This window comes from Arvicola amphibius, chromosome 18 (assembly GCF_903992535.2).
Source record: "Arvicola amphibius chromosome 18, mArvAmp1.2, whole genome shotgun sequence".
NCBI lineage: Eukaryota > Metazoa > Chordata > Mammalia > Rodentia > Cricetidae > Arvicola > Arvicola amphibius.
Window position 1 is genome coordinate 2,428,860 of NC_052064.1, and position 16,968 is coordinate 2,445,827.

The 16,968-nt window shown below is 40.1% G+C and overlaps 1 protein-coding gene across 1 annotated transcript in view; it reads left to right on the forward strand.

Moving 5' to 3' along the window:
* Gnat3 (G protein subunit alpha transducin 3) overlaps positions 1 to 16,656 on the forward strand; it is a 41,038-nt gene extending 24,382 nt beyond the window's left edge. The window contains exons 5-8 of the mRNA XM_038315420.1: positions 563 to 691; positions 11,406 to 11,535; positions 11,732 to 11,885; positions 16,466 to 16,656. Of these exons, the coding sequence (XP_038171348.1) occupies positions 563 to 691; positions 11,406 to 11,535; positions 11,732 to 11,885; positions 16,466 to 16,656 (604 nt within the window). The remainder of the gene's footprint in view (positions 1 to 562; positions 692 to 11,405; positions 11,536 to 11,731; positions 11,886 to 16,465) is intronic.
* The last annotated feature ends 312 nt before the right edge of the window (positions 16,657 to 16,968 follow it).

A 16,968-nucleotide genomic window follows, 5' to 3' on the forward strand; every position in this document is an offset into this window, starting at 1 on the left:
GTGTGGACCCTCATGAACTACCTGGGATCTTTCATTGAGCCTTATGGATTTCATCATGACCCTTAATGGAAATGACTGTGTTCTAAACTAAGTAACCCATGCAAAAATACCCAAACAATTCATAACAAGGAAACAATTCAAATCAAATCATCCCCACAACAGGAACTTTGAGGAACTTGTAGTAACTGTGGTTGCAAACATTCCAAGACATCCTATCACGTATAATTGCATTCAAACAGCCCTGCATGGAGAAACAGCCTTCCGTTTATCTACCTACACAATAGCAACTCTGTCTTGAAGACTTCATAAGACACAGAATAAGGTAGTGTTGAGGAAATTGTCGAGAAGAGCTTTACAGACACTAGTTGTGATCTGCAGTCGGCAACTGTGGTGTCCCAGCTGCCAGTTCCTACCATTCTGATCGGCAGCTTAAAAAGCAGCAAAGGGAGTTTGTTTTCCCATATACTTTAAACTCTTAAAATACTCTTGGACTGAATTGCAGTGTATCCCAAATGTAAAGTCAAAAATATGAATGTATTCTGTTTTATTTTGTTTCCACTAGCTACCTTAATGACTTAGATAGAATCACAGCCCCTGGGTACGTGCCAAATGAGCAAGATGTTCTGCATTCCCGGGTGAAAACGACTGGTATCATTGAAACTCAATTCTCCTTTAAAGACTTGAACTTCAGGTATGTACAAACCTGTCTTCTAAGTGTGGGTGGAACAGACTTCCAGCTCAGTATTTCTTCATGGAGGGCTCTGTAGCCACAGTCAAGTGCAGTGACTTTGTGTTAGCTGGATAGACCTCCTTTCCTGACATCACCACCTCCCTTCCTGCACTCCTTCAGTACACTCTAAACCTCTCCTTCCTTCTGGGCTGTGTTTTTCAGTCAGGTGCTATCCAGTTTCTGTTTCTAAATACTTAAAAATGACATTTTTCTTTGCTTTTTTTTTTAAGAAAATATATTGAAGTAGCATTTTAGGAACAAGTGTCAGGGGAACTATTTCACTTACCCTCTTCCTTCTCTAGTTGTTTGACATATTCCTTAAATCAACCTTAGTTTAAGATGCAAATAATTAAAATACAATTATTTGAATGTGATGCTATTTTGAAAACTCATAAGGCACATTTCATCAGCCAGTTTTGGGTATGGAAATGCATCCCTATGTTATTGCCTTTAATTCCCTTTCAAGTAATCCTCTGAAGTTCTACTATCAAATCACTCTTTTTAAAAAATATTTATTTATTTATTTATTTATTTATTTATTATGTATACAATATTCTGTCTGTGTGTTTGCCTGTAGGCCAGAAAAGGGCACCAGACGCCATTACAGATGGTTGTGAGCCACCATGTGGTTGCTGGGAATTGAACTCAGGACCTTTGGAAGAGCAGGCAATGCTCTTCACTTCTGAGTCATCTCTCGTCTCTCTAGCCCTCAAATCACTCTTGGACTCTATTAAGAAATGGAAATCATAATACAGTGTTAGATAATGTCTCTTGGTTCCTAACAGCTTTCACACAAACACCCCAGAGAGGTCGAGTATATTCGTCATATTCATACAAAGCGTAACATTATTTTATGTGGATTTGGGGGTGAGATCGATTATTAGTAATACCAAGTTCCAGCAAAATATGTTAGTAATGAAATATTGCTAAACTGCATCCTAAGCAAGGTCAGTCACACCTGAAATAATAGAAACGTATTTAAAGAATTAAAAAGAAACAAACAAACCTGGAGAACAGCTGATATAAATTATTTATAGCCAATTATGAGGGGGAAAAGTAACTAAACGCTCATGATCCAGCATCCTCAACTCAGTTTGAGGGTAGTGATGGTTTTGAAATGCTGTGAAGTGTCCAGGTTGGTCATCATGAGGTAGCTGATTAGAACGGCTATTAGAATATTTTGAATTGATATAAAAGTAATATTTTCCAAATTTGTACTAAATTTCAGGCCTACAACTAGTGAATTTTCTGGAATTAATGAATGAACTGGCCACACATGAGAGCAGGGCTGAGGGACAGCTGAGAATACAGCCCTCGCAGCCTGGGCAAACTGGGTGAGACTATCTCCTCAGCCCTCGCTCGGTTTGGTTGAGTCAGATGAACCTTGCCCCAGTTTCTGGAATTCTCCTTTGGGAGCCAAGTCCAAAGCTGCTCCCTCTGTCTCCCTCTGCCTTGCCAGGACTTTTATACACAGTCCCCTTTCTGTCTTGCTGCCTTCCCTCTCTGCTAATCCCTGTGGCACTGAAATTGATGTTGCTTTGAGCCTAGCCAGGCCCGACGTGGCCCTCCCTGTTCCTGCTCCAGGAAAGAGCAGCAGCGCGCCTTGTGGATCTCTTAGCTAGAACACCTACGATAAAGGTTGGATCAAGTTAAGAATTTGCAGAGTTAAAGCATCTTGGTGTGACCTGTCTTACATAAGCCAACGGAAATCTCTTAGCCCCAGATCATCTGAATCACAGAGCAGTTTGGTGATTAGTGTTAGTCCTGTTATGCCCCACTCCACACTGACCCTCTTAACAGCCCACTCACGAATAAGCTTGTTCTCTGTTTTAGCATCCCGGCCATTAAGACTTTTGTATGCTCTTTACGTAGATTGTTTTTGCTCCTTTTTATCATACAGATTTCAAATGAGATGACGTCTGCCCCTTACTGCCTTGGCCTAAGAGCTTTGGTCTGTTTACTGTCTCTCTACAGCTGTCCCGTGGTAACAGGCAACATCGTCCTGACACACTGTTGAGCAAAGGCTCTCCCAGTGCAGGAGGGTGAATGACAAACGGAGGTTAAGAGCTAATTTGTAGCTACTGATGATTTCTCAGGAGTAAATACCTCCACCCTGCCAGTCTCTAGCTGCTAGTGTTCTATTACACATGCAAAGTTCGGAGGGAATTCAAATAAGCAGCTGTCGCCACCATGCCTGAGTTGTCCCCTTTTCCATAATAACATACCACGCTACTTTCCTTATTACCAACGCGCGATCTCCTTTCTTCTCTTTTCATTTTCCCTTTTGTTTCCATTTCTACTACTGCACTCCCGGGCTTAAAAAGTCAGGGGCTACATGTGATAACGCTCTACCTACCACCAGTGCTTACAACAGTGGTTTACAAGAGGAAGCAAAGGGTCAGCTTTAGCCGAATGTGCAAATATATCGCATGAAATACAATGTACACAAAACTGTTGCTTGTGACGTGATACGCTGGGTGATTCTATATTTGATAAAGAATTGAGGAATGGAGGGTGGGAAAGACTCCAAAGAGAGTCTTCAGAATTACCAAGAAATGATGAAGTTGTCATAAAACTGCGCAGCTTCCTGTTTATAAAACATGAATCCTTACATGATGTCACTGAGACTCTTCGATACTTCAGAATGCAAAGTATTCTTTTATTGTAAAGCAATTATTGTCTTCTTTTATATTCCCTTTTATAGAAAAATGATATGAAAGAAAAATAAATCACATATCACTTAGATGTTTGAAGAATTTTAAAGTTTATTCACAACAATTGAGATATAATAATCATTTAATAAATTCCCAAAGTTTAGCCATCTTTTTTCAAATACTGAGTAGAACAGTCCTAATGTTTAGGCTTTCATCCTACATATAGAGTTCTGCATTTCAAAATGGAATGGAAACGTAATGCACTTTCCAAGTTCACCTCGGCAATTTCCCAGGTGTTAAAATATATTACATTAGCATTGATTTGTATTCGCATAGCACAAATCATCCTAAGACTATTTAAGACTAAAGAGTTAATTTACATATTAAAATAGAGAACTCGAGAATTTTAAGCAGGGATATCAAAATGAAAAGCTCTGTGTGCCAAAGTACTGTGTCATCTCCGTGCATCATCAAACTTAATGGAAATCAGCCTTGAGTTCTTATCAAACCAGAGCAGCAACTGTCAGGTTGATAGAACAACTTATCTTCAGAGCTCTTATCAAAGCAAAGTTCCAACTGCCAATCTGACCAATGTTGTTTACAGATTTTCAAGTTGCTAAGTCAATGGAAAATAGGAAGCAAATCTAAGCATTTCTTTTGGGGAGTAATTTCCCCAGACTTAAGTGATTTAGAAATAAATCTAAAATGAGTTATCGATTGTAGAAAAGCCATTTTTTCTTTAATGTTCCACAATTAAACTATAGAGTTAAAAGCATTGGGCAGAGGAGCCAGAAAGGCTGGAAACTGTGAAACTGTCTCAACATAGAGCCGAAAATGTGTAAATTTGGCAAAACTGCTTTCAAGAATGTTTGAACAGTTGTGTGATTTAAAAAAAAATGACAGTTTTCTTAAAATATGAAAGTTGAGTTCTATTCGCTGTGTTCACTTCCAAGAGTGTGAGTCACCAGGCTTAGCTATGAGGCTGCTTATTTAGCCAGGAGCTGCATCCAGCTTTAGATTTGTTACTCTCTATTAGAAGTCAAAGAATTTTAATCCACACATGCTACATATTTGCTGCATATGTGATCATGATTAATATTGCCAGAATAATATATGATCTGGCATTTTTTGATTATTTGTTTGCTTTACAGAACTAAGCATAAAACCTAGGAGCTTCAGCCCTCTAGGCAGGTTCCCCTGATTCTGAGACAGGGTCTTGATATCACATCACAGTAAGCTGACCTTGAAGGGATTATGTAGCCTAGGTTAGCTTCAAACTTGTCACCTTCTTGCCTTCCCATCCTAAGTGCTCATGTTGTGTGTATGCTCCAACGTGCACAGCCTAGAATTTATTTTAATGGCTCTATGATTATAAATTATATGGCTGTATTATTTTTTATCTTTCTTGTATTAAAAATAGCGTTCTCATGCAATATCAATGCACATGGTAAATGGCATTGGTAATTATGACCATTTTCAGATTTGGTTCACTTATACTTCTAAATATTTTTATTATATTTTAATGTCAAAGATAATTAAGGGATTTAGACATCCGTCTTCACCTGCATGCCCTTGGTGTCTCTTTGATCATTTGACTGTGGTTGTATAATGACGGCACATGCTCAGAACTCATGTCCTCATAGGTACTCACAGTAAAGACACTGAAACAATCCTAAATCAGCATCTTCTACAAATCTCATTTAACAGAATAGCTCAGAATAAAGTCCTGCTCAGATTAGCACTCGTTCTAACGTGACCAGAGAGTAGAAAAGGTTAGAAATGGTGCTTTTCCAGAGATCCCATGTCTGTAGGAGGAACCATGACATCTATCAGAAATGGGCTGCAGAAGCATGGCTATTAATTAGTTCTCCTTAATTACATTATGAATTTTCAGTAATTGGAATAGTCGAATTATTCATACTAATCTATTATAGTATGAAGCATAAGTACTTTCCTGTGGTCAAATATTTAGCCAACTATTTGATATAAAACCATAAAATTCAGTAGCCTTCCAACTGATTAAATAGGACCATAAAACTCAACTATTTGGTCAGCTGTTTAACCCAGTCATATAACTCTGGTGGCTTGCCCTATGTTAACACCATGGACAGCTTAACACATAATCAATATTTGGCTATCACTTAAAAGCTGGGCTTGTTAATTTTTATTTATATCCTAATCAATAATTTAAAATCTTTCTTTTAACTTCAAGAATGCTAATTTTACCATCAGATGTTTGAAAATATTTATAAGACCCTTTTAAAACTTTAAACAAATACCCCTTTCTCCAATATCCGCAATTAGTACTACAAGTTCCATGCAACATTCTTAAAGCTCTCATTCAGGGTACTAAGGATACCCATTCATGACCATTCCTCTCATTAAACTGTAAGTTTGATTTGATCAGTCTAAACCACCCTGGTAGTGGGTATAGATGTATTTCTCATTTTAATTTTCTTTACAGAATGTCCAGACTGGTTTTGGTTGTGTGTGTGTGTGTGTGTGTGTGTATATATATATATATATATATATATATAGATGTGTGTGTGTGTGTGTGTGTGTGTGTGTGTGTATACATATATATATATGTATATAGTCAAATATATAAGTAAAATTTCCCTTTGTTGGTCTTCAGCTTATTTAAGGATGCTACATTAATTTATAATTCTATAAAGTAGAGCTCAATTTACATTTTATAAGAAACTAAAATATCTGTGAGAAATAAATCATTATAATAGTGTGAAACAAGACCCAGCTTTTCACGAAGCCAATGTGATGTCCGGAGATTCATCATAAAAACACTTCTCCAGACCTTGATCTGGTTTGTTAATGAGCATTTCAGTTCAATAACAGCAGATGGCTGAGAGAAACGTGCAGAGTGCTCCGGCCCAAGCTTCTGTCTCATTCTGTACAGAAAGCAGTGCTGTGACTCACACGAGTCATAAATGGGAAGATCATAAACATTCATGCCAAGCTGGACTCTCAGAACACTTCGTTACTACAAACAAAGACTGCATAAGCTTTGCCCTCTCTTCTAAGAAAGCTACGCTTGCTAAGCATGTTCACGGGAAGCTGTTTATTGCCGAGAAAACAGCACTGAGGGAAGGTTCCCTAAGTTCCACATCTTACTAACAGCGAGTTTGGTCAAAAACTAATATATTTTAAGTCTTAACTCAACTTTTCAAAGGCTGAGTTTTAGTGGGCAAAATAATGATGTTCCCTTCAGACACAGAGTGAAGAAAATGATAGCTATTAATTTGTTTCTCAGGGAGAGCACACAATTCAAATACTACATATATGCAGCGGTAAGGTAGTCTCACTTCTGCTACGTGTCTCCACTGTTTATAGTCATGGGAGAACGCCTTCTCATACCTGCCGTGAGTTCCTAGTTAACTACAAGGTTGTAGAGAAGGGGAGGACCTAGCCAGTGAGGGGAAAGTTTTGCTCTCATTTTGATAATTACCTCAGACCCTTCCCCTGAGGTAAGTTGGAGCAGAGCCACTTGAGATGGTAGGGCTTGCTTATGAAGTATACGCAGGAAATAAGCGTGCAAGGGGTATGTGAAGTGCCTTCGTCCCCATTCTGCTGAATTTACGCACGCCATAAAGTTCCCTTTAGAACTTTCATATCTTGACCATCTTTATTATCATTCTACTTAGTAGTAGATCCTGTGCCAGACATGAAATAAAATGAAACTAATTCTTGAGAAATCATATTACTATTTCCATGGTAAAAGGCTGGGTCACCTGCAATAGATTTGAGCAGTTGTTGAAAGCCACAGTTAAAAGAGGTCCCCCCCGCCCCCAGAATTTAAAGGTTAGAAGACAATTTGATTGAAGATGTGGCGTGAGTTAAAGAAGAAAGTGTGATTCAGAATAGGCGACAATTGAGAGTAGAGCCCAAATGCTGATTAAAAGAGACAAAACTAGATGCTCCAGCTAGTGAACAGAATTTAGCAACATGTCCTTGAGGCCCATTGCATGCCATACCTAGTGTAAAAAGGAACCAGTAATCTCGTCTCGCAAGCCAAGTCACCCCTTCATGTGACTCCATTGTGTGGGACCAGCGGTCAGTTAGTTTCCCAGTAAGCAGCCACTGGAGAGAGGAGAGAGCCTGCGAAGCTAGAACTGAAGACACACTTATCTGTTCAAGTCTGCGGGTGTGACTCCAAGTGACAATCGCACTAGAAAAGCCCACCATGAACGCCATCTTAGGGATAAACTTTCTGCAGCCAGATGGGAAAACCCGCACATTAATGCACCTCATTAGGGCACAGAATCACATTCTTTTGACATCATCTGAAAATCCAGAATAGACCGATAAATAAGCAAGTGGAGAATATGTAAAATACCTGGAATCCAGAAGATCTACACTATCTCTATTGAAATATAGGGAAACGTCACAGGAGACATTATTTTTTGCCCATTATTTTGTTTATCAGCATGAAAAACTGCTGTGGGAACTGGAGAGAGAAAACTAGAGACTGTCCCCCCCACACCCCCGAGCCCGGGAGGATGTGACTGCTAACTCTAGAAGCTAGAATGGGACCTTTGGTATAGCAAATAGGTTTATTTCTAATGGGGAAAACAACACACAAGTTAGTTATTATATTGCCTAGCATAGTGCCTAAACACATGGTCTCAGCAAACATTAAATGATTAATAATCTTCCACAAGCATCTGAAAAATAAGAGAAATAGCTATCCATTTCTTATAGGCTCCCCTTCCAGGGCTCCGAGTCAATGATCCTTCCACGTGTCCAAGAGTACCTCCTATCTGGTGTTTGGTTTGGGATGCTTGGGGAATTTCTTTTCTCTGCTACAAAGATGGTAGCTATTTTATTGTTGTTCTTATCTGTGACCTGTGTTTTCCCAGTCTGTAGTTAAACTTTAGACTTTCAGAGTTTCCCTTCCTATCAGTGGGTACATCTAACTTCATTTCTTTATTCTCTACAGGCTTTAAAGGAAAAATATGAAGTTAAAATGTATTTTTTTTTCTCTTTAGAAAGCCTCTTTCTATGTAAACTGTGTGGTCTTGTATTTGCATTGATTCTTTTTCTACCTCGAAAGTACAGCCCTTCCCTCCTTGTCACACTGTATTCCTGTGTACAGTCTTCCCTCCTTGTCACACTGTATTCCTGTGTACAGTCTTCCCTCCTTGTCACACTGTATTCCTGTGTACAGTCTTCCCTCCTTGTCACACTGTATTCCTGTGTACAGCCTTCCCTCCTTGTCATGCTGTATTCCTGTGTACAGCCTTCCCTCCTTGTCACACTGTATTCCTGTGTATAGTCCTTCCCTCCTTGTCACACTGTATTCCTGTGTACAGCCTTCCCTCCTTGTCACACTGTATTCCTGTGTACAGCCTTCCCTCCTTGTCACACTGTATTCCTGTGTACAGCCTTCCCTCCTTGTCACACTGTATTCCTGTGTACAGCCTTCCCTCCTTGTCACACTGTATTCCTGTGTACAGTCTTCCCTCCTTGTCACACTGTATTCCTGTGTACAGTCTTCCCTCCTTGTCACACTGTATTCCTGTGTACAGTCTTTCCTCCTTGTCACACTGTATTCCTATGTACAGTCTTCCCTCCTTGTCACACTGTATTCCTGTGTACAGCCTTCCCTCCTTGTCACACTGTATTCCTGTGTATAGTCCTTCCCTCCTTGTCACACTGTATTCCTGTGTACAGCCTTCCCTCCTTGTCACACTGTATTCCTGTGTACAGCCTTCCCTCCTTGTCACACTGTATTCCTGTGTACAGTCTTTCCTCCTTGTCACACTGTATTCCTGTGTACAGTCTTCCCTCCTTGTCACACTGTATTCCTGTGTACAATCTTCCCTCCTTGTCACACTGTATTCCTGTGTACAGTCTTCCCTCCTTGTCACACTGTATTCCTGTGTACAGTCTTCCCTCCTTGTCACACTGTATTCCTGTGTACAGTCTTCCCTCCTTGTCACACTGTATTCCTGTGTACAGTCTTCCCTCCTTGTCACACTGTATTCCTGTGTACAGCCTTCCCTCCTTGTCACACTGTATTCCTGTGTACAGTCTCCCCTCCTTGTCACACTGTATTCCTGTGTACAGTCTTCCCTCCTTGTCACACTGTATTCCTGTGTACAGCCCTTCACTACCTGGTACACTCTATCAACAACAGATTGTAAGCCCTGGAGGCTAAGTCTTTGATGTTGATATAATAAACATCCAGTAAACATTGGTTAAACTGACAATGAATAAATAAGAAATGGCAGTTATTAATTCATGTAGCTCAATTTTTTCTTCTTGCTTCTAAAAGCTTAGGTTGTTTTCTGAAGACATGCTTCATAATCCCACACCTAGATACTTTTACATGGGCTTTTCATAAAAGTTGTCCATTCATTTGCCAACAAAGTCTCTATTCGGTTATTTCACAATATTTATTATGTGTGTACTGTGTGCCCGGCATGGTGCTAGGCAGTGTAACTGAAACAGTCACATAGAGCCCTTGCCTTGCATGACTCCTGTTTTGTTAATCATGGTAAATGTCAAACAGACGAACTATATATTTTTATTGTTTGGCATGAATCCCATAAAGTAAAAGTGGGCCACATAAATTTGGAAATGAGGAGAGAGAACTTAAGCCTCCTCTGTGGATGAGACTTGGTAACAAAACATGAAATTTGGGAGAGAAGCAGTAATAAAAGGGAGAAAAATAAACTCAGTATGGTAATCACACAACCTGGAGAGTGAAGGCAGGTAGTCAGGAAGGGAGGAAGGGAGGGAGGGAGGGGAGAGGGGGGGAGGGAGGGAGAGAGGGAGGGAGGAAGGAAGGAAGGAAGGAAGGAAGGAAGGAAGGAAGGAAGGAAGGAAGGAAGGAAAATCTCTCAACTACACAGTCAGTGTATAGCCATCCTTGGCTACAGGAGACTGTCTCAAAAACAACAAACCAAGTGAAGGGGAAAGAAAAGCACATGTCCCAAGAAAGTGAAAGAGCTCCTGAAAGAGTCCTGAGCCATTGGAAACATGGAAGGGTATTAACTGAACTAAGAGAACACTGTGATTTTGCTGTGTTGAGAGATTGACACAGAAGAAGTCTGGAAGGTCAGGAAGGATGGCAGCAGCTGCCACAGCTTGTGGGTCACTGCAAGTTGGTTTCTTGTTCTAAGGCAAAGAGAAGCCATGAAAAAGTGGCCAGCAAGAACGTGAGTTTGTGATAGACATTTAACAGTAAAGCAATTTACACAATGTGTGAGTGCTGGGAGAGTCCTCTGGATGCTGGAGCAGCAGCAAGGGGTCAGTCAGCTAGGATACTTTTGCTCTTGTCCTGAGAGTCATGTAAAGATGGAGGTGAAATGGAAATTTCATTTTAGATGTGTGCTACCTGCAGAAAAGGGAAAGAGTGGTAGAAAGAGTAGCGCTATCTACTTATTAGTTCTCTCTATCCATGAAAACTGCTACTAATTTAATAATGTAGAACTCAGTCCACACACATTCATGATCCTGCAGACTGACTTAAACCCCACCCTGTACTGACATGCTCTTTGAAGATTTGAATATTTAATTACATAGTATTCTGATCACTTGCATGCATATCTCTCTGAAGCCATCAAGATCTTTGAAAATAGCAATCACATCTTTTCATCTTCATATAAACTGATTGAAATCAGTGTTAGCACAGAACCGAAGGTAATTGTTGGAATAAAAAAAATGTAAGAAGAGAGAAAAGAAGATCCTCGTATCCGAATGATGTACCTAGTCTTCTAGTCTTTCTATTCTATTCGCTCTTGAAAATATGTATAAACTCTTATCAAAATCTTCTAAGACTTATATTTTAAACTGCTTTACAATTTCCAATTGCTCAAGTTCATGTGAAAATTATTCTACTCATCTCTACTCATGAAATTTCCCTTTTTCCTCTAGTCCCTTATCAAATTATGCAACAGAAATCAACAGAATGCATTTTAAGTATATTGAAATACGCAGCCAATGTCAACAATTCAACAAAACTGGGAGGATTAATCTTTCATTTTGTTTTTTTTTTAAAGAATGTTTGATGTTGGTGGGCAGAGATCAGAGAGAAAAAAATGGATCCACTGCTTTGAAGGAGTGACGTGCATTATATTTTGCGCTGCACTAAGCGCCTATGACATGGTGCTCGTCGAAGATGAAGAGGTGGTAAGTACGATGTAAGAAGCGGAGGAAGAGGAGAGAAGCTAAGGCACACCAAACAGTGCTGCCCAGCTGTAGCCCTGCCCTTCCCAACTCAATGTCCCCTTCACTAATGTGCATAGTACCTAGGTCCTTGCTTGTGACGCCAGCGCCCAAACTCTGCAGATAATTACCTTACACACTCTCATTCTTTATGCCACAGAACAGAATGCACGAAAGTCTTCACCTCTTCAACAGCATCTGCAATCACAAGTATTTCGCCACCACCTCCATTGTTCTCTTTCTCAACAAGAAAGATCTCTTCCAGGAAAAAGTGGCCAAGGTGCACCTCAGCATCTGCTTCCCAGAGTATACTGGTAACCTTGCTTCTCTTCATTCTAGATAGTGAGCTGATATAAGACCCATGTGCCCACATGTCATTCCCCCGACAGTGTGTTTGTGTGTGTGTTTGTGTGTGTGTGTGTGTGTGTGTGTGTGTGTGCGTGCGTGAGGTGTACATGCAAGTTGTGGGCATGCCCGTGCAATCTCAAGACTGTTACCTATGTCTTCAATCACCCTCCAGCTTAAACAAAATGGGTTAATTTTCACCGTGTGTGTGTGTGTGTGCGAATTCACCGTGTGTGTGTGCGAGCTCAGTAATGAGTTTATATGCACCATATTATGTAGTTCCCTTAGAGTATAGGACAGGACTCTGGATACCCTGAAACTGGAATTACAGAGAACAGTGAGCCACCATGTGGGTTCTGTCAACCACATCCAGGTCCTTTAGGAGAGCTATAAGTGCTTATAAACTCAGAGCAATATCCCCAGTTCCCATCCCTTATTTCTTTTTGAGACATGATCCCTCGCAGAACTTGTAATTCATCTATGCACATAAACTTGCTAATCAATGGCCTTCATGAATCCACTTGTCCTCTTCCTCCCCCTCCCCCCAGGCTGGGAGTTGCAGAAGCCCACTGCCACACCCAGGTTTATACTGATGTTCTGGGGATCCAAACTCAGGTCCCTCCTGCTTGTATGTTAGGCAGTATACTGGCTAAGCCATCTCCCCTGCCCTTCTATTTGGATCCTTTTATTTTATTTTAAATTTTTGTTTATTTACATACCAACCACAGTTCCCTCTCCCTTCCTGCCTTCGGCTCCTCCCCACCTTCCTCCTAGCCAACCCCAATCCACTCCTCAGAAAGGATAAGGAAGTCAACAAAGCCTGGCACATCATACTTGACCAAACCCCTCCTCACCTGCATGAAGACTGAGCAAAACATCCTTTCATAAGGAATAGACTCCAAAAAGCCAGCTCAGGTACCAGGGATAGATCCTGGTCCCACTGCCATGGGCCACACAAACAGACCAAGCCACACAACTGTCACTCACACACAGAGGACCTAGTTAGGCTCTATGAAGGCTCTCCAGCTGTCAGTCCAGAGTCCATGAGGTCCCATAAGCTCAGGTCAGCTGTCTCTGTGGGTTTCCTGTCATGATCTTGAGCCCCCTTGTTCATATTACCCTTCCTCCATCTCTTTGATGAGTTATGGAGCTCAGCCCCATGCTTGGTTGTGGATCATCGCAGCTCCTTCCATCAGTTACTGGATGAAGGTTCTATGATGACAATTAGGGTGGGAATCAATCTGATTACAGGGGCAGGCCAGTTTCAGTATCCCCTCCACTATTGCTAGGAGTCTTTGCTGGGGTTATCCTCATGGATTCCTGGGAATTTCCCTACAATCAGGTTTCTCCCTAATTCCACAATGGCCTGTTTATCAAGATATCTCTTTCATTACTCTCCTTAACATGACTGTGATTCAAATGAAAACAATCTCTCAGATAAAGATGATATTTGCTGTACTATGTATCTTAAAGCAAACCCCAAATGGAAAATATTAGAGAGGAGAGAGTAGCTGCTCTGCATACATGTCCAATGATACTGCAAGCTATATTACCTGCCATATAATAATTTCACTGTAATGCCACCCTAACTAGAGCTTGCAATGTCACATTGGAGCTCAGTGGCTCTTCAGAATATTCAGTGTGGCCAATGAACAGGAGAAATGAATTTGAAAACAGTTGTACTTCTCTTTCTCTGCCCTCCTGAGGTCCCCATATTTGACTGCTGATCCTGTCAGTTAGTAACTACTAAGTCATTAGTGTCACACGAAAGGGTTAATTTATCTTTAAAGACTAATTTTTAAGTACTTAGATATACTCTTATTGATAAAATTATGTAATATGGAAATGGTCATAATTTAAACATAACTATAAATATAAATTTAGCCTTTATGTACAAAGATCATGGCAGTCATTAGTTAACTTTTAGTTAATTTTTAGTGTGTGTCATTCTAGAATCACAGACATCATTTATAATGTGATGTGGGAGAGTCTTCTGTTTGAGTTGATTTCATTGGCTAATAAAGAAACTGCCTGGCCCATTTGATAGACCGCCCCTTAGGTGGGTGGAGTAGACAGAACAGGAAGAGGAAGTGAGGTAGAAGGATCAGTAAGATGCCACGCCTCTCCTAAGTTAGGCAGACTGCCATGCCTCTCCTCAGAGAGATGCAAGATGCGAAGAAGCTCCAGCCCAAGATGGACGTATGCTAGAAACTAAATGGTAAGGCAGCACTTCATGGTGCTACACAGATTATTAGATATGGGTTAATCAAGATGTGAGTAAGAGGCATAAAATAATGGACCAGGCAGTATTTAAAAGAATACAATTTGTGTGTTGTTATTTCGGGGTATAAGCTAGCTGGTGGCCGGGAGCAGGGCGGCAGGAACCTGTATTTCATGGTAGAAGTTAAATAAAAACATCGTTAAAGGTTTTGTTCACAGGGAAATAAATCCTTTGAGAGCACAGAGATTTTATGTACCTTCTCGGTTTCCCATACTATAGTATCCTATTAGTTAACATCTTATATTGATGTGGTGTACTTGTTATAATTGATGGAATGATGTTGACGCATAATTAACTGAAACCCACAGTGTAGTTAGGGTGTGCTCTCTGTGTCTGATAGTTCTATGTGTTTTGTTAAATGCATGTCATGTTAATTAGTTTTCTCTTAAGAGAACAAATATCTGAGGTAAATCAGCTGACAAAGAGAAAAGTAGGTTATCAAATCTCATAGTTTGTGAAGTTACAATCAACGTTCAGTTGGCACTGTTACTTTTTATGTCTGTGGCATTGACATGTGGCATGGCAGGTCCTGTTAGCTCCCTGTCAAGAAGGAAGCAAGAGAGAAAGAGATGGGCATCCCACAAGCCCCTTTGAAGGCACATGGTTAGTAGCCACAAAAACCTCCCATGAGGCCCCAACCTTAAGAGTTTCTACTACATCAACTGGTACCATGTTAGGGACCAAACCTGTAACAAATGGGCCTTTGGAGGACATTCAGATCCAAACTAGGGAATTAGTATAGCATCATATGAGTTAGTTCTGGTGTCCTACTATCACCTAGGTTTCACCTATATACGCCTTTCCTATCCCTCCAAAATCTAGAAGCTACAGATGTTTCAAATATTATTATAGTTTCACAGTTTTCAGAATCTCAAACTGCTGGGATGACTCAGTGTCTACTCTTCCCCAGAGATTGGAAGGAACATTTTGTATTCTCACTAGCAATAATTACAGTGATTTTGTATTCCTGTCAGGATTTACTTTCCAAGTTTTTTATTTTCATTCTGTTTATTTTATCCTATTGTGTTTTAATTTATTTGTTTCTTTATTTGATCATTTCTTTACTAGAACAGGGTGTTGAACTCATGGCCTGTGCATGCTAGGCAAGCGACCTCTTCTCCAAAGCCACCTTCCCAGCATAGTTGTGTTCTACAGTTTGAAGACTTTATTTTCAACCTAGAATTTTGCTTTCAGCAACAAGAAAGTATGAAAGCAAAAAAAATTTACCCATTAGGAAGACTTTCGGGTCCTTTCTGCCATATCCTCAACACATCTATTCTGGTGCGAAGCCAATCTATTGAAAGAGTCATTTACCAGTTTCACTGTTTTTTACTGCCCTTCTCCACCTGACCTGGGTGCCATTCTACTAGTTTCTCAGGCTTAACTTTCTTCATGTATGGAGTCAAGAGTCATTCCCTATAACATTCCACGCCACAGCTCAGCTCCTCTGGCAGCCAAGACAATGAGTTTCCTTACCTCTCATTCTATTTGATTTGTACACTGCCTCTACAAAATTGCACCCATTTCCACCTGAATAGATCTTCAAAATGTCAATCTACTTCACACCTCCATCCAGAAGGACTGGGGCTGGAGATACTACAGGCCATGATCCCTTGCACATTTCAGCTTTGCTTCGTCCTTTTTTCTTTTCAGCTCTCTCTTAAGACCTTGTTCAATACTACCTGTTTCTACAAACTAGTCTGCCACCATCTCACTTGGTTTCTCTTTTAGCTTGTATTAAACCGTATGCATAACCACAGGAACACAAGATGGAGTATTTGCATGTGTATGAGAGAGAGAGAGTTATCTGTGTCACTCACTTTGTGATGTCAGTGTTTAAATATTTTAAAATTTAAATTATAACTGCATCGTTTCTCCCCCTTCCTCCCTCTAGACCATCCAATATCTGACTATCATTTTCCTGGCCCCCAGATTCACAACCTCCTCTTCTTTAATGTTGTTACATACACACCCAAATGAATTGACATACAACTCTCAGAAATCCCAGCAGAACTGGCATAGAATTGTAGAATACAATGCGTGTGTGTGTGTGTGTGTGTGTGTGTGTGTGTGTGTAATGCTACGTAGGTGCTGCAAAAATCTCTAAAATCTGACCATTGACACCTTGACTTTGGAGTCGAGAGGTGATGTTCTTAAGATTCCATCCATCACATAGCATACTTCCTATAACTTGATGGTGCTCTTTATAGCTCTATGATTTATAAGATGTGATTAATATTTACTGCTTTCATCTCTTTGCTCACTAAGGACCAAATACATTCGAAGATGCAGGGAACTACATCAAGAACCAATTTCTAGACCTGAATTTAAAAAAGGAAGATAAGGAAATCTATTCTCACATGACCTGTGCTACAGATACCCAAAACGTCAAATTCGTGTTTGATGCAGTGACAGATATAATAATAAAAGAGAATCTCAAAGACTGTGGGCTCTTCTGAGCCCCCTCTTTATCTTCCACTTGTGATGGTTGTAGTCTGTTCAAAGACATTCAAGGTGCTCAGAGGGCTGTGTGATTAGTTTAGGTAGATACTAACTTATCTAGAAAAATAACTCGAATTATAAAACAAAATTTTCACACAAAAATGTTATTGCTGTATTATCACCTGTATCTGGATAAAGTTTTATTTCCTAGGGGTACGAAGGGTAGAGTTTCTGACATTCTCTATATAGAATTTGATGTATCTTGGTAACTATCACAATATATACTCATGTTATTAAACTTTCTTGGAGATGAGCTACAAGTGACCAAT